Source organism: Salvelinus fontinalis, chromosome 26 (genome assembly GCF_029448725.1).
Source record: "Salvelinus fontinalis isolate EN_2023a chromosome 26, ASM2944872v1, whole genome shotgun sequence".
In the NCBI taxonomy this organism is placed as follows: Eukaryota; Metazoa; Chordata; class Actinopteri; order Salmoniformes; family Salmonidae; genus Salvelinus; species Salvelinus fontinalis.
This window is the reverse complement of record NC_074690.1, coordinates 4,806,661-4,824,460: the sequence shown is the minus strand read 5'-3', so window position 1 is coordinate 4,824,460 and position 17,800 is coordinate 4,806,661. Positions and strand designations below refer to the sequence as shown.

The following is a 17,800-nucleotide window of genomic DNA, read 5'->3' as shown; positions in this document are numbered from 1 at the left end:
TTTCCAGCAGTAGGTCTACATTCTGTGTCTGTCTGTAGTACTGTCTCTCTAGCAGTAGGTCTATATTCTGTGTCTGTCTGGAGTACTGTCTCTCCAGCAGTAGGTCTACATTCTGTGTCTGTCTGTCTGGAGTACTGTCTCTCTAGCAGTAGGTCTACATTCTGTGTCTGTCTGGAGTACTGTCTCTCCAGCAGTAGGTCTACATTCTGTGTCTGTCTGTAGTACTGTCTCTCTAGCAGTAGGTCTACATTCTGTGTCTGTCTGTAGTACTGTCTCTCCAGCAGTAGGTCTATATTCTGTGTCTGTCTGTCTGGAGTACTGTCTCTCCAGCAGTAGGTCTACATTCTGTGTCTGTCTGTAGTACTGTCTCTCCAGCAGTAGGTCTACATTCTGTGTCTGTCTGTCTGGAGTACTGTCTCTCCAGCAGTAGGTCTACATTCTGTGTCTGTATAGAGTACTGTCTCTCTAGCAGTAGGTCTACATTCTGTGTCTGTCTGGAGTACTGTCTCTCCAGCAGTAGGTCTACATTCTGTGTCTGTCTGTCTGGAGTACTGTCTCTCCAGCAGTAGGTCTACATTCTGTGTCTGTCTGTCTGGAGTACTGTCTCTCCAGCAGTAGGTCTACATTCTGTGTCTGTCTGTAGTACTGTCTCTCTAGCAGTAGGTCTACATTCTGTGTCTGTCTGTAGTACTGTCTCTCTAGCAGTAGGTCTACATTCTGTGTCTGTCTGTAGTACTGTCTCTCTAGCAGTAGGTCTACATTCTGTGTCTGTCTGTAGTACTGTCTCTCTAGCAGTAGGTCTACATTCTGTGTCTGTCTGTAGTACTGTCTCTCTAGCAGTAGGTCTACATTCTGTGTCTGTATAGAGTACTGTCTCTCCAGCAGTAGGTCTACATTCTGTGTCTGTCTGTAGTACTGTCTCTCCAGCAGTAGGTCTACATTCTGTGTCTGTCTGGAGTACTGTCTCTCCAGCAGTAGGTCTACATTCTGTGTCTGTCTGTAGTACTGTCTCTCCAGCAGTAGGTCTACATTCTGTGTCTGTCTGTAGTACTGTCTCTCCAGCAGTAGGTCTACATTCTGTGTCTGTCTGTCTGGAGTACTGTCTCTCCAGCAGTAGGTCTACATTCTGTGTCTGTCTGGAGTACTGTCTCTCTAGCAGTAGGTCTACATTCTGTGTCTGTCTGTCTGGAGTACTGTCTCTCTAGCAGTAGGTCTACATTCTGTGTCTGTCTGTCTGGAGTACTGTCTCTCTAGCAGTAGGTCTACATTCTGTGTCTGTCTGTCTGGAGTACTGTCTCTCCAGCAGTAGGTCTACATTCTGTGTCTGTCTGGAGTACTGTCTCTCTAGCAGTAGGTCTACATTCTGTGTCTGTCTGGAGTACTGTCTCTCTAGCAGTAGGTCTACATTCTGTGTCTGTCTGTAGTACTGTCTCTCTAGCAGTAGGTCTACATTCTGTGTCTGTCTGTAGTACTGTCTCTCTAGCAGTAGGTCTACATTCTGTGTCTGTCTGGAGTACTGTCTCTCTAGCAGTAGGTCTACATTCTGTGTCTGTCTGTAGTACTGTCTCCCCAGCAGTAGGTCTACATTCTGTGTCTGTCTGTCTGGAGTACTGTCTCTCCAGCAGTAGGTCTACATTCTGTGTCTGTCTGTAGTACTGTCTCTCCAGCAGTAGGTCTACATTCTGTGTCTGTCTGTAGTACTGTCTCCCCAGCAGTAGGTCTACATTCTGTGTCTGTCTGTCTGTAGTACTGTCTCTCTAGCAGTAGGTCTACATTCTGTGTCTGTCTGTCTGGAGTACTGTCTCTCTAGCAGTAGGTCTACATTCTGTGTCTGTATAGAGTACTGTCTCTCCAGCAGTAGGTCTACATTCTGTGTCTGTCTGTCTGGAGTACTGTCTCCCCAGCAGTAGGTCTACATTCTGTGTCTGTCTGGAGTACTGTCTCTCCAGCAGTAGGTCTACATTCTGTGTCTGTCTGTAGTACAGTCTCTCCAGCAGTAGGTCTACATTCTGTGTCTGTATAGAGTACTGTCTCTCCAGCAGTAGGTCTACATTCTGTGTCTGTATAGAGTACTGTCTCTCTAGCAGTAGGTCTACATTCTGTGTCTGTCTGGAGTACTGGTTCCTGCAGTATGTCTGTCTGTTTTGGAGTCTGCAACTGAGAGGAGAGAAGGCAAGGAAATCAAGATAGTTGTGGCATCTTTCCAAATAACTGACTCAAAGGTCTTTGACTTCTCAAATACGTCAGAAAGCTAACATGATGCTCCGTCACCTTATTAATTAATCCACTTAGATAACACGACCCCTCGTTTAGTATTAGGAAATGTAGCTGTCTTCATTCGTTCTGTGACGGGCCTAAACCATTAGAAATATGATGGCCATGCATCGTTTTAGCTTTTTCATTGTAGCTCATTTAGTTGTGTTGCTGCCAGCCAAATAGTGTCGCACTTCTGTTGTCATGTGATGAAAATGAAACTATTTTCTGACAAATGTATTTTCTGTGAAGGAAAACTATAGTTGTACGTCCCTGATCACTCTGTTGAAGAAAAAATCCACTGACATTCAATATAAAACACGACCGCTGTCAACACACAGCTGGATTCCCCTGTTCCTCCCGTTGTGCTATTTACAAACAAACACGTGACTGGGGAACCACTGTCCTGGGGAACTAGGTAAGCTTTATAATGTAAAATAACGTGAGCTGTGAAATAACAACGGAATCTGCTTCATCGCTTAACACAAGTTGACTGCAGGAATTTACTTTAAAAAATGTCTACAAATATTAGTGTGTGTAAAAATAAATAGTTTCAAAGGTATTGATGGTATTGAAAAGCCATCCCTTGGCTATTTCTAAATACCAAGGTATACTACCCCGGTATACCTCCCCATCCTGCAAAGTGCCGTTCAAATCAAAAGGGGTGTGGTGAAAAAGTGATTGAAATTAAATGGAACGACCCTTCAGTTCTAATTGGTTGTCATGTACATGATCCTGTCTTCACCTGTAAAAGACCCATTGTAAAGACTGAGAATGTACAGTGGTGTCCGAAGACATGATATCCTCTCTCAATGAACAATAACACAGGAGGGTAGAATGTCTTGTGGGTGTGATCTTTGACCCTGTAACTTGTGGGTGTGATCTTTGACCCTCTGTAACTTGTGGGTGTGATCTTTGACCCTGTAACTTGTGGGTGTGATCTTTGACCCTGTAACTTGTGGGTGTGATCTTTGACCCTCTGTAACTTGTGGGTGTGATCTTTGACCCTGTAACTTGTGGGTATGATCTTTGACCCTGTAACTTGTGGGTATGATCTTTGACCCTCTGTAACTTGTGGGTTTGATCTTTGACCCTGTAACTTGTGGGTGTGATCTTTGACCCTGTAACTTGTGGGTATGATCTTTGACCCTCTGTAACTTGTGGGTGTGATCTTTGACCCTGTAACTTGTGGGTATGATCTTTGACCCTGTAACTTGTGGGTATGATCTTTGACCTTGTAACTTGTGGGTATGATCTTTGGCCCTCTGTAACTTGTGGGTGTGATTTTTGACCCTGTAACTTGTGGGTATGATCTTTGACCCTCTGTGACTTGTGGGTGTGATCTTTGACCCTCTGTGACTTGTGGGTGTGATCTTTGACCCTCTGTGACTTTCTCACTCTTCATTATTCAGGATTCATTCAGTGCCCTGGCTTCTCCTCTTCCCACTGCCCTGGCCTCTCCTCTTCCCACTGCCCTGGCTGTGTTCCCAGAGGCCTTCTGTTCCGTCCTGTCCTGTGACTGTTCTGCTCTGTTCTACTCTGCCCTCCTCTGTCCTGTTCTTCTTTGTCCTGCTCTGCTCCGTTCTGTTTTGGCTGTGTGGTGTTGGTGAAAGCTGGGAGTTTAGCCAAGTAGAGCGTCCACTTCACCTCCCACCCAGCCCCCCTTGCCTACGCCTCCTCCTCCTCCTCCTCCTCCTCCACCCCCTCGCCTCAATTCAAAGGGGCTTTATTGCCAAAGCAAGTGAAAAAACAAACAAAAGCAAAGAAGGCAAAACAACAAACCTAAAACTATTACAATTGAACAATAAACATTGCACTCAAAAGGGTTTTAAAAAATAGACATTTCAAGTCTTATATTATCTACTGTGTAAAGTGTTTTAGCAATTCTCATGGCAATTCTCATGGCCTTTTCTCATGGCAACGGGTCACAAATCTTGCTAATGTGGTCAGGAAGTGCAGCTCGGTTTCAGACCTGGCCCTCTAGAGAAGACAGGCTATGGCGGAATCTCTCAATAGTAAGGCTATTCTCTCTGAGTCTGTACACATTTTTTTTTAATTTAACTTTTATTTAACTTGGCAATCTGTTATGAACAAATGATTATTTACAATGACGGCCGACGCCGGCCAAACCCGGACGAGGCTGGGCCAATTGTGCGCCTCCCCTATGGGACTCCCAATCACGGCCGGTTGTGATAGAGCCTGGAATCGAACCAGGGTCTGTAGTGACGCCTGTAGCACTGAGATGTAGTGCTTTAGACTGCTGCGCCACTCGGGAGCCCTAAATCCTTGACATTCCTTAATTTTCCACCTGATAGGTGTGGCATATCAAGAAGCTGATTAAACAGAATGATCATTACACAGGTGCACCTTGTGCAGGGGACAATAAAAGGCAACACAATGCCGCAGTCTCAAGTTGAGGGAGCGTGCAATTGGCATGTTGACTGCAGGAATGTCCACCAGAGCTTTTGCCAGAAAATGTAATGTTAATTTCTCTACCAAAAGCCGCCTCCAACATAGTTTTTTACAAATTTGGCAGTACGTCCAACCGGCCTTACAACCACAGACCATGTGTAACCACAACACCCCAGGACCTCCACATTCGGCTTCTTCACCTGTGGGATCGTCTGAGACCAGCCTCCCAGACAGCTGATGAAACTGTGGGTTTGCACAACCAAATACATTTCTTCACAAACTGTTTGAAACCGTCTCAGGGAATCTCATCTGCGTGCTCGTGGTCCTCACCAGGTTCTTGACCTGACTGCAGTTCGGCTTCGTCACCAACAGCAGTGGGCAAATGTTCACCTTCGATGGGCACTGGCACGCTGGAGAAGTGTGCTCTTCACGGATTAATCCCGGTTTCAACTGTACCGGGCAGCTGGCAGACCGCGCGCGTCTGGCGTCGTGTTGGCGAGCGGTTTGCAGATGTCAACGTTGTGAACAGAGTGCCTCATGGTGGCGGTGGGGTTATGGGGGTATGGTATGGGCAGGCATAAGCTATCGACAATGAACACAATAGCTTTTTATTGATGGCAATTTGAATGCACAGAAATACCTTGATAAGATCCTGAGGCCCATTGTCGTGCCATTAATCCGCCGCCATCACCTCATGTTTCAGCATGATAATGCACAGCCTCGTGTCATAAAGATCTGTACACAATTCCTGGAAACTGAAAATGTCCCAGTTCTTCCATGGCCTGCATACTCACCAGACATGTCACCTATTGAGCATGTTTGGGATGCTCTGGATCGACGTGTACGACAGCATGTTCCAGTTCCCGCCAATATCCAGAAACTTCACACAGCCATTGAAGAGGAGTGGGACAACATTCCACAGGCCACAATCAACAGCCTGATCAACTCTATGTGAAGGAGATGTGTCGAGCTGCGTGAGACAAATGGTGGTCACACCAGATACTGACTGGTTTTCTGATCCACACACCTACCTTTATAAAAAGGTATCTGTGACCAACAGATGCATATCTGCATTCCCAGTCATGTGAAATCCATAGATTAGGGCCTAATGAATTTATTTCATTTGACTGATTTCCTTATTTGAACTGTAAGACAGTAAATTATTTAAATTGTTGCGTGCTGTTTGTCCCGTTTTATGAATTCTTGGTTGGTGAGTGAACCCCAGACCTCAGAACCATGGAGGGTAATGGGTTCTATAACTGGTTTAAAGTATTTTTTGCCAGATCTTAATTGGTATGTTGAATTTTATGTTCCCTTTGATGGCGTAGAAGGCCCTTCTTGCCTTGTCTCTTAGATCGTTCATAGCTTTGTGGAAGTTACCTGTGGAGCTGATGTTTAGGCCGAGGTGGGTATAGTTTTTTGTGTGCTCTAGGGCAACGGTGTCTAGATGGAATTTGTATTTATGGTCCTGACAACTGGACCTTTTTTGTAACAACATTATGTTTGTCTTACTGAGATTGTGTCAGGGCATAAGTCTGGCAGAATCTGTGCAGAAGATCTACATGCTGCTGTAGGCCCTCCTTGGTTGGTGACAGAAGCACTAGATCATCAGCAAACAGTTGACATTTGACTTCAGATTCTTGTAGGCTGAGGCCAGGTGCTGCAGACTGTGTTCTAGTGCCCTCGCCAATTTATTGATATAAATGTTGAAGAGGGGCTCACGCTGCATCCCTGTCTCACCCCACGGCCCTGAGGAAAGAAATCTGTCTGTTTGTTGCCAATTGTTACCGCACACATTTTTGTGTACATTGATTTTATAATGTCATATGTTTTTCCCCCAACACCACTTTCCATCAGTTTGTATAGCAGACCCTCGTGCCAAATTGAGTCAAAAGCTTTTTTGAAATCAACAAAGCATGAGAAGACTTTGCCTTTGTTTTGTTTGTTTGTCAATAAGGGTTGTGCAGGGTGAACACGTGGTCTGTCGTATGGTAATTTGGTAAAAAGCCAATTTGACATATGCTCAGTACACTGTTTTCACTGAGGAAATGTACGAGTCTGCTGTTAATGATAATGCAGAGGATTTCCCCAAGGTTGCTGTTGGTGCATATCCCACGGTAGTTATTGGGGTCAAATTTGTCTAAAGCTTTGTGGATTGGGGTGATCAGTCCTTGGTTCCAAATATTGGGGAAGATGCCAGAGCTAAGGATGATGTTAAAGAGTTTTAGTATAGCCATTTGGAATTTGTGATCTTTATATTTTATCATTTAATTTAGGATACTGTCAACACCACAGGCATTTTTGGGTTGGAGGGTTTGTATTTTGTCCTGTAGTTTATTCAATGTAATTGGAGAATCCAGTGGATTCTGGTAATCATTAATAGCTGATTCTAAGATTTGTAGTTTATCATGTTTTTGCTGTTTGTTCTTTGTTATAAAGCCAAAAATATTGGAGAAGTGGCTTATCCACACATCTCCGTTTTGGATAGATAACTCTTCGTGTTGTTGTTTGTTTAGAGTTTTCCCAGAATTGGTTAGATTCTATGGATTCTTCAATTACATTGAGCTGATTTCTGACATGCTGTTCCTTCTTTTTCCGTAGTGTATTTCTGTATTGTTTTAGTGATTCACCATAGTGAAGGCGTAGGCTGAGGTTTTCTGGGTTTCTGTTATTGGTTGGAAAATATTCTCAATTTCTTGGGTAGCAACCCTAGATTTGTGTCGGTGTTTAGACGATATATTGGTAGGGTTTGCCGGCCCTCGACCTTCATCTCAGGCCTAACAAACACCCGTGCCAATATATTCTCCAAACACCGGCTTCGAGGGCGTTATCACTTAAATGCGTCGGTGCTTCGTGGTGTTTGTGGACTGACTGTGAACGCTCTGAGAGACTCTGGGTTGAGGTCCGTGATAAAGTAGTCTACAGTACTACTGCCAAGAGATGAGCTATAGGTGTACCTACCATAGGGGTCCCCTCGAAGCCTACCGTTGACTATGTATAGACCCAGCGTGTGACAGAGCTGGAAGGAGTTGTGACCTGTTTTTTGTTGGTTGTTTTGTCATAGTTGTGTCTAGGGGGGGAATATGGGGGAGGGAATGCTGTCACCTCCAGGTAGGTGTTTGTCCCCCTGTGTGCTGAGAATGTCAGGTTCTTGTCCAGTTCTGGCATTTAGGTCGCCACAGACTAGTTCATGTCCCTGGGTCTGGAAATGGTTGATTTCCCCCTCCAGGTTGGAGAAGCTGTCTTCATTAAAGGGGATCCTATAGGGGGATTTAGGTAGCATCCAGGAGGACATTTTTCTCTGTTGAGATTATTTCCTTCTTTATTTCTAACCAAATGTAAAATGTTCCTGTTTTGATGAATTGAATAGTGGATTAGGTCTGCTCTATATGAAATTAGCATAACTCCTGAATCTCTTCCCTGGGTAACACCTGGTAGTGTGGTGGATGGGACTACCAGCTCTCTGTAACCTAGAGGGCAACCAGTGGGTACGTCTCCTCTATACCACCCACCTGGTAGTGTGGTGGATGGGACTACCAGCTCTCTGTAACCTAGAGGGCAACCAGTGGGTACGTCTCCTCTATACCACCCACCTGGTAGTGTGGTGGATGGGACTACTAGCTCCCTGTAACCTAGAGGGCAACCAGTGGGTCCATCTCCTCTATACCACCCACCTGGTAGTGTGGTGGATGGGACTACTAGCTCCCTGTAACCTAGAGGGCAACCAGTGGGTACGTCTCCTCTCTCTCTGAACCTCACTCGCTCTCTCTCTTGGTCTCTCTCTCACACTCTCGCTATCGCTCTCTTCCTGACCCTCTCTTTCTCTCTTGGGCTCTCTCTGTCTTGGTCTCCCTCATTCTCTCTCCTCGATCGCCCCCCCCCCCCCCTCTTCCTAATCTAATCCAATTACTTATACTCTAGTAACCAGGGGCAACCCTTGCTTGTGTCAGTGATTTGTCAGCTGGTGCGCATGCAGTGCAAAGTGGAGCAGTGCTCTGTGTCTGTTAGGCCTCTTTGCTTGTATTGTGTACTAACAAGGAACATCTTTTCTCTGCCACTCACGCTACTGTGTATCCCAAATGGCACCCTATTCCATATATAGTGCACTACTTTTGACCAGAGTCCAATGGGCCCTAGTGCACTATAAAGGGAATTGGGTACCTTTTTGGTACGCACCCTAGATAAGAGCCCTGTAACACTCAGAGGTCATTCTGATGACCCCGTACTAATACAGCATTTTATACAGAAGTAAGGCGGGTCAGGAAACTAGTGCCATCAGACTGCCTCAACACTTTGTCATTTCATAACCTCAGGTTTAGAAATTGTTTTAGACTCACTCAAGTACAAATGTCTACTGTACCATTATTCTCTATTGGTGTCGATACGATAGCATTGAAATAAATTGTCTAATGTCTGTCTGCTTGAAAGAAGCTTTGAATTAAAATAATATCTACGGGTTTCTGACATGATGCCATTTATCTATGGGTTTCTGACATGATACTATTTATCTATGGGTTTCTGACATGATACTATTTATCTATGGGTTTCTGACATGATACTATTTATCTATGGGTTTCTGACATGATACTATTTATCTATGGGTTTCTGACATGATACTATTTATCTATGGGTTTCTGACATGATACTATTTATCTATGGGTTTCTGACATGATACTATTTATCTATGGGTTTCTGACATGATACTATTTATCTATGGGTTTCTGACATGATACTATTTATCTATGGGTTTCTGACATGATACCATTTATCCTGGGTCCTCTTCCAGTACTATCACTGCACCGTCAAGAAATGTATTTTAAAAATGAATGAAAAATAAAACACTAATATACACTGTGTATAGAAAACATTAAGAACACATTCCTAATATTGAATTGGAACCTCAGAACAGCCTCAATTCGTCAGGACATGGACTCTACAAGGTGTTGAAAGTGTTCCACAGGGATCCTGGCCCATGTTATCTCCAATTCTTCCCACAGTTGTGTCAAGATGGCTGGATTTCTTTTGAGTGGTGGACCATTACTGATACAGACGGGAAACTGTTGAGTGTGAAAGAACTAGCAGCATTGCAGTTGTTGACACAAAACGGTGCGCCTGGCACCTACTACCTTACCCCATTCATGGTCTTGCCCATTCACCCTCTGAATGGCACACATACTGTACACAATCCGTGTCTCAATTGTCTCAACACTTAAAAATCCTTCTTTAACCTGTCTCCTTCCGTTCATCTACACTGATTTTGAAGTGGATTTAACAGGTGACATCCAATAAGGAATCATAGTTTCACCTGGTCAGTCTATGTCATGGAAAGAGCAGGTGTTCCTAATGTTTTGTCCACTCCGTGTGTCTTGACCAGAAAGTATTCACCCCCCTGAGACAATACATGTTAGAATCTCCTTTGGCAGTGATTACAGCTGTGAGTCTTTTTGGCTAAGTCTCTGAGAGCTTTGCACATAAAATGTTTAAGGAAGCAATTATCTTAGTTAAGGATATTATGAATAGGAAAGGCTGAGTTATTATTTTATTTAACCAGGCAAATCAGTTAAGAACAAATTCTTATTTTCAATGACAGCCTAGGAACAGTGAGTTAACTGCCTTGTTCAGGGGCAGAACGACAGATTTGTACCTTGTCAGCTCAGAGATTCGAACTTGCAACCTTTCGGTTACGAGTCCAACGCTCTAACCACTAGGCTACGCTGCCGCCCTAGTTATGTGACATGTGCAGTTAACAATCGTATATGGGAATATCTGCTCAATCCAAATTTACAACCAACTGATTGCAGCGTTACTGCAAAAATGGAGGAGGAAGGTGGAAGGGGAGAAGGTAGGGAACTTGTCTGTCCTCCCTGAATTAAAGACCAAATGTCAGAAATAAATAAACCAGTTTTCAACTTGAGGACCAAAATGTTGGCCGCGGCGCCATACAAGTTGCAAAAATAGTTGAAGAGATTTTTTGATGTTCTGATTCCGTGGCACATGGTTCATTAATCTGTCTCTCTCTACCCAGATCCTGCTCATTAATCTGTCTCTCTCTCCCCAGATCCTGCTCATTAATCTGTCTCTCTCTCCCCAGATCCTGCTCATTAATCTGTCTCTCTCTCCCCAGATCCTGCTCATTAATCTGTCTGTCTCTCCCCAGATCCTGCTCATTAATCTGTCTCTCTCTCCCCAGATCCTGTTCATTAATCTGTCTCTCTCTCCCCAGATCCTGCTCATTAATCTGTCTCTCTCTCCCCAGATCCTGCTCATTAATCTGTCTCTCTCTCCCCAGATCCTGTTCATTAATCTGTCTCTCTCTCCCCAGATCCTGTTCATTAATCTGTCTCTCTCTCCCCAGATCCTGTTCATTAATCTGTCTCTCTCTCCCCAGATCCTGCTCATTAATCTGTCTCTCTCTCCCCAGATCCTGCTCATTAATCTGTCTCTCTCTCCCCAGATCCTGCTCATTAATCTGTCTCTCTCTCCCCAGATCCTGTTCATTAATCTGTCTCTCTCTCCCCAGATCCTGCTCATTAATCTGTCTCTCTCTCCCCAGATCCTGCTCATTAATCTGTCTCTCTCTCCCCAGATCCTGCTCATTAATCTGTCTCTCTCTCCCCAGATCCTGCTCATTAATCTGTCTCTCTCTCCCCAGATCCTGCTCATTAATCTGTCTCTCTCTCCCCAGATCCTGTTCATTAATCTGTCTCTCTCTCCCCAGATCCTGCTCATTAATCTGTCTGTCTCTCCCCAGATCCTGTTCATTAATCTGTCTGTCTCTCCCCAGATCCTGCTCATTAATCTGTCTGTCTCTCCCCAGATCCTGTTCATTAATCTGTCTGTCTCTCCCCAGACCCTGTTCATTAATCTGTCTCTCTCTCCCCAGATCCTGCTCATTAATCTGTCTGTCTCTCCCCAGACCCTGTTCATTAATCTGTCTGTCTCTCCCCAGATCCTGCTCATTAATCTGTCTCTCTCTACCCAGATCCTGCTCATTAATCTGTCTGTCTCTCCCCAGATAATATAATAGATAATAAGATAATCCCCAGTTTACAATTGGCTCATTCATCCCCCTCCTCTCCCCTGTAACTATTCCCCAGGTCGTTGCTGCAAATGAGAACGTGTTCTCAGTCAATTTACCTGGTAAAATAATGATAAAATAAAATAAATAAAGATCCTGTTCATTAATCTGTATGTCTCTCCCCAGATCCTGCTCATTAATCTGTCTGTCTCTCCCCAGATCCTGCTCATTAATCTGTCTGTCTCTCCCCAGATCCTGCTCATTAATCTGTCTGTCTCTCCCCAGATCCTGCTCATTAATCTGTCTCTCTCTCCCCAGACCCTGTTCATTAATCTGTCTCTCTCTCCCCAGATCCTGCTCATTAATCTGTCTCTCTCTACCCAGATCCTGCTCATTAATCTGTCTCTCTCTACCCAGATCCTGCTCATTAATCTGTCTGTCTCTCCCCAGATAATATAATAGATAATAAGATAATCCCCAGTTTACAATTGGCTCATTCATCCCCCTCCTCTCCCCTGTAACTATTCCCCAGGTCGTTGCTGCAAATGAGAACGTGTTCTCAGTCAACTTACCTGGTAAAATAATGGTAAAATAAAATAAAATAAATAAAGATCCTGTTCATTAATCTGTATGTCTCTCCCCAGATCCTGCTCATTAATCTGTCTGTCTCTCCCCAGATCCTGCTCATTAATCTGTCTGTCTCTCCCCAGATCCTGCTCATTAATCTGTCTGTCTCTCCCCAGATCCTGCTCATTAATCTGTCTCTCTCTCCCCAGACCCTGTTCATTAATCTGTCTCTCTCTCCCCAGATCCTGCTCATTAATCTGTCTCTCTCTCCCCAGATCCTGCTCATTAATCTGTCTGTCTCTCCCCAGATCCTGTTCATTAATCTGTCTGTCTCTCCCCAGATCCTGCTCATTAATCTGTCTGTCTCTCCCCAGATCCTGTTCATTAATCTGTCTCTCTCCCCAGATCCTGCTCATTAATCTGTCTGTCTCTCCCCAGATCCTGCTGATTAATCTGTCTGTCTCTCCCCAGATCCTGCTCATTAATCTGTCTCTCTCTCCCCAGATCCTGTTTTGTACTCTGAACACCCATAAGATCGACATGGAGAAGCTGCTTGGTGGTCAGATCGGCCTGGAGGACTTTATATTCGCCCACATTAAAGGGATTAAGAAGGAAGTGGAGGTGTTTAAATCAGAGGAGGCCCTGGGACTCACCATCACAGACAACGGGGCGGGATACGCCTTCATCAAGGTAGGATTTTGTTTACATTTTTTTTTTTTTAAATATATAGATTTGATTGAGATATGAAAGGTAGGAGAGTTTGCGAGTCAGAATGGCAGTGGGTCGAATCATAACCCATCCTGACTCTGGTAGCCTTTACATGTGTCAGGGTCCCGAGTACTAACTGCTCGACTACACAGGCCACATCAAGGTAGGATCCAATCAATCAATCAATCAATAAAATCTAGTTTACTTAGAGAGGCTAGTTTAGTAATACCTGGTCTTAGAGAGGCTAGTTTAGTACTACCTGGTCTTAGAGAGGCTAGTTTAGTACTACCTGGTCTTAGAGAGGCTAGTTTAGTACTACCTGGTCTTAGAGAGGCTAGTTTAGTACTACCTGGTCTTAGAGAGGCTAGTTTATTACTACCTGGTCTTAGAGAGGCTAGTTTAGTACTACCTGGTCTTAGAGAGGCTAGTTTAGTATTACCTGGTCTTAGAGAGGCTAGTTTAGTACCACCTGGTCTTAGAGAGGCTAGTTTAGTATTACCTGGTCTTAGAGAGGCTAGTTTAGTACTACCTGGTCTTAGAGAGGCTAGTTTATTACTACCTGGTCTTAGAGAGGCTAGTTTAGTATTACCTGGTCTTAGAGAGGCTAGTTTAGTACTACCTGGTCATAGAGAGGCTAGTTTAGTACTACCTGGTCTTAGAGAGGCTAGTTTAGTACTACCTGGTCTTAGAGAGGCTAGTTTAGTACTACCTGGTCTTAGAGAGGCTAGTTTAGTACTACCTGGTCTTAGAGAGGCTAGTTTAGTATTACCTGGTCTTAGAGAGGCTAGTTTAGTACTACCTGGTCTTAGAGAGGCTAGTTTAGTACTACCTGGTCTTAGAGAGGCTAGTTTATTACTACCTGGTCTTAGAGAGGCTAGTTTATTACTACCTGGTCTTAGAGAGGCTAGTTTAGTATTACCTGGTCTTAGAGAGGCTAGTTTAGTACTACCTGGTCATAGAGAGGCTAGTTTAGTACTACCTGGTCTTAGAGAGGCTAGTTTAGTACTACCTGGTCTTAGAGAGGCTAGTTTAGTATTACCTGGTCTTAGAGAGGCTAGTTTATTACTACCTGGTCATAGAGAGGCTAGTTTAGTATTACCTGGTCTTAGAGAGGCTAGTTTAGTATTACCTGGTCTTAGAGAGGCTAGTTTAGTACTACCTGGTCTTAGAGAGGCTAGGTTAGTACTACCTGGTCTTAGAGAGGCTAGTTTAGTACTACCTGGTCTTAGAGAGGCTAGTTTAGTACTACCTGGTCTTAGAGAGGCTAGGTTAGTACTACCTGGTCTTAGAGAGGCTAGGTTAGTACTACCTGGTCTTAGAGAGGCTAGTTTAGTACTACCTGGTCTTAGAGAGGCTAGTTTAGTATTACCTGGTCTTAGAGAGGCTAGTTTAGTACTACCTGGTCTTAGAGAGGCTAGTTTAGTACTACCTGGTCTTAGAGAGGCTAGTTTAGTACTACCTGGTCTTAGAGAGGCTAGTTTAGTACTACCTGGTCTTAGAGAGGCTAGTTTTGGATAAACACCGAAAATAAGTTCTGTGGTAAACACAGGCGTAGGGGATCATATACATTTTGTTCTATAAGATAATATTCATTAGCTAACGTCACTTTTTTGTGAATTTCTAAGCATTTATGTCATCATAACGAGCACATTCATAAAGGTCACGTTAACTGACTGGTATTATCTCATACAACACAACGTATCAGATCTACAAAACTTGTGTTAACCTCTGTCCTTTATTTTCGCTATTTATCCCCCCCCCCCCATATGAATGTCTGAAGGAAACAGCGGATATTCATGTCAGGTTTTTAGGACTACAAGCTGGTGGGCTCTATAGCCCAGTGTGTAAAACATTGCTCCAAGACACCCCCTTGTGTTGGTGAAGCATCATGGTATCTTCAGAGCATTTACACCAGAGATTTTCTTACCGTTTTAATTAGTCAGCGTTTACAGACGACAGAACCAGAACCCTGGGTACACGAACCAGCTTAAAAGGAAAGACGGAGTGTAGTATCTTTGTACATACTGTATGCAGTGTGGGTCAATTATTGTGCCTATATAATCTGTTTATTGTTGTCAGCACTAGTTCACCAGGGCCCAGGTTTCCCGACAGCGATGGAAACTTAGACTTCTGACTGTTTTTTAATTTTTTAAGAGATGCCTCTTTCCTACAACGGTCGAAGATGTATCCTGTTTTTTTCCCAGAACACCCCACTGAGAGAAGGTTCACTAAGTGTGTCGTTGAGGCGTACTGTTGATACTGACCGGATGGAAAGGGAGCGCTGCTCTCAGATCAGTTTTCTACATTCAAATCTGACCTTTAACCTGAGAATTATTTCACACAACTGACTATGGATCAGTTTTCTACATTCAAATCTGACCTTTAACCTGAGAATTATTTCACATCAACTGACTATGGATCAGTTTTCTACATTCATATCTGACCTTTAACCTGAGAATTATTTCACACAACTGATAATGGATCAGTTTTCTACATTCATATCTGACCTTTAACCTGAGAATTATTTCACATCAACTGACTATGGATCAGTTTTCTACATTCAAATCTTACTTTAATGGTCAAATCCACTCAAACTATCTCTAGCGCATCATTTCACGGTTGATTCAGTCCCAACATGTTTTATCATCAGTTCACGGTTGATTCAGTCCCAATATGTTTTGCATCAGTTCACGGTTGATTCAGTCCCAACATGTTTTATCATCAGTTCACGGTTGATTCAGTCCCAACATGTTTTATCATCAGTTCACGGTTGATTCAGTCCCAACATGTTTTATCATCAGTTCACGGTTGATTCAGTCCCAACATGTTTTATCATCAGTTCACGGTTGATTCAGTCCCAACATGTTTTATCATCAGTTCACGGTTGATTCAGTCCCAACATGTTTTATCATCAGTTCACGGTTGATTCAGTCCCAACATGTCTTATCATCAGTTCACGGTTGATTCAGTCCCAACATGTTTTATCATCAGTTCACGGTTGATTCAGTCCCAACATGTTTTATCATCAGTTCACGGTTGATTCAGTCCCAACATGTTTTATCATCAGTTCACGGTTGATTCAGTCCCAACATGTTTTATCATCAGTTCACGGTTGATTCAGTCCCAACATGTTTTATCATCAGTTCACGGTTGATTCAGTCCCAACATGTTTTATCATCAGTTCACGGTTGATTCAGTCCCAACATGTTTTGCATGTCACTTATCAAGATATTGAACTTTCAAGAAGCAAAGTGTCACAGGCCACGTCATCATGATGATGACGCAACATTAGAATTAATTGACAATACTGACGACCAATCCGCTCCTAAGAGAGATATTATTGAGGCGGCTTATTCTAATGCGTATCCAATTAAAATGCTCTAAATCCCAGATTTGGCACATCATTGTGTTCATGTTAGGATACACATCACATGAGAGATATACTGAGACTAATTACAGACGGTAGCCTACAAGTAACAAAGTAGAACTCAATTGAATGAACATGAAATGTATTTCGATATGATTGAATTATACACTGTAGGCTATTCGTTTTTTTTTACGCAGTCATCTCGGTTTCCATTTGAAACGTTGTTTTATCCTTCGATTTGTTTGTAACATTTGTAACTTTATATTTGTAGTCCACTTTGTTCTGATGTTATCAGAGGTCACAGAGAGACAGATACACATCTTGATTCTATGTTTAGCGGTAGATCTTGTGTGTATAAAGTGACGCGGGAGGGCAAAAAAGCATCTACCGACGCACTCCTCTGTTCTGAGGAAGAGGTTCGATTACGAGCGTTTTAAAGAGCAACTTTAGTAACGATGGTTTTGGGGAAACAGCTCGTAGACTTAACGATGTTCTAACAATGAACTTAGCCTTATAAGATGGTTTTGGGGAAACAGCTCGTAGACTTAGAAATGCTCTAACAATGAACTTAGCCTTATAAGATGGTTTTGGGAAACAGCCCGTAGACTTAGAAATGCTCCTACGAAGGTTCTAACGATGAACTTAAGATGCTTTTTGGGAAACCGGGCCCTGGTCAAACTCCTTGGCGAATAAAAGTGCCTCTGATTGTGGTTCTGAAGGGACCTGGTCGGTCATAAAGCTGATTGTGGTTCTGAAGGGACCTGGTTGGTCATAAAGCTGATTCTGGTTCTGAAGGGACCTGGTTGGTCATAAAGCTGATTCTGGTTCTGAAGGGACCTGGTTGGTCATAAAGCTGATTCTGGTTCTGGTTCTGAAGGGACCTGGTTGGTCATAAAGCTGATTGTGGTTCTGAAGGGACCTGGTCGGTCATAAAGCTGATTCTGATTCTGGTTCTGAAGGGACCTGGTTGGTCATAAAGCTGATTCTGATTGTGGTTCTGAAGGGACCTGTTCGGTCATAAAGCTGATTGTGGTTCTGAAGGGACCTGGTCGGTCATACAGCTGATTCTGATTGTGGTTCTGAAGGGACCTGGTCGGTCATAAAGCTGATTGTGGTTCTGAAGGGCCCTGGTTGGTCATAAAGCTGATTGTGGTTCTGAAGGGCCCTGGTTGGTCATAAAGCTGGTTGTGGTTCTGAAGGGACCTGGTTGGTCATAAAGCTGATTCTGATTGTGGTTCTGAAGGGACCTGGTTGGTCATAAAGCTGATTCTGATTGTGGTTCTGTAGGGACCTGGTCGGTCATAAAGCTGATTCTGGTTCTGGTTCTGAAGGGACCTGGTCGGTCATAAAGCTGATTCTGATTGTGGTTCTGTAGGGACCTGGTCGGTCATAAAGCTGATTCTGATTGTGGTTCTGAAGGGACCTGGTCGGTCATAAAGCTGATTGTGGTTCTGAAGGGACCTGGTCGGTCATAA

The 17,800-nt window shown here is 43.7% G+C and overlaps 1 protein-coding gene across 1 annotated transcript in view; it reads left to right on the top strand.

Annotated features, from left to right (window-relative positions):
- The window catches only part of LOC129823571 (PDZ domain-containing protein GIPC1-like), a 62,524-nt gene that overhangs the window by 32,725 nt on the left and 11,999 nt on the right, over positions 1-17,800 (top strand). Inside the window, exon 2 of the mRNA XM_055882409.1 lies at positions 12,755-12,940. Within this exon, the coding sequence (XP_055738384.1) occupies positions 12,755-12,940 (186 nt within the window). The remainder of the gene's footprint in view (positions 1-12,754; positions 12,941-17,800) is intronic.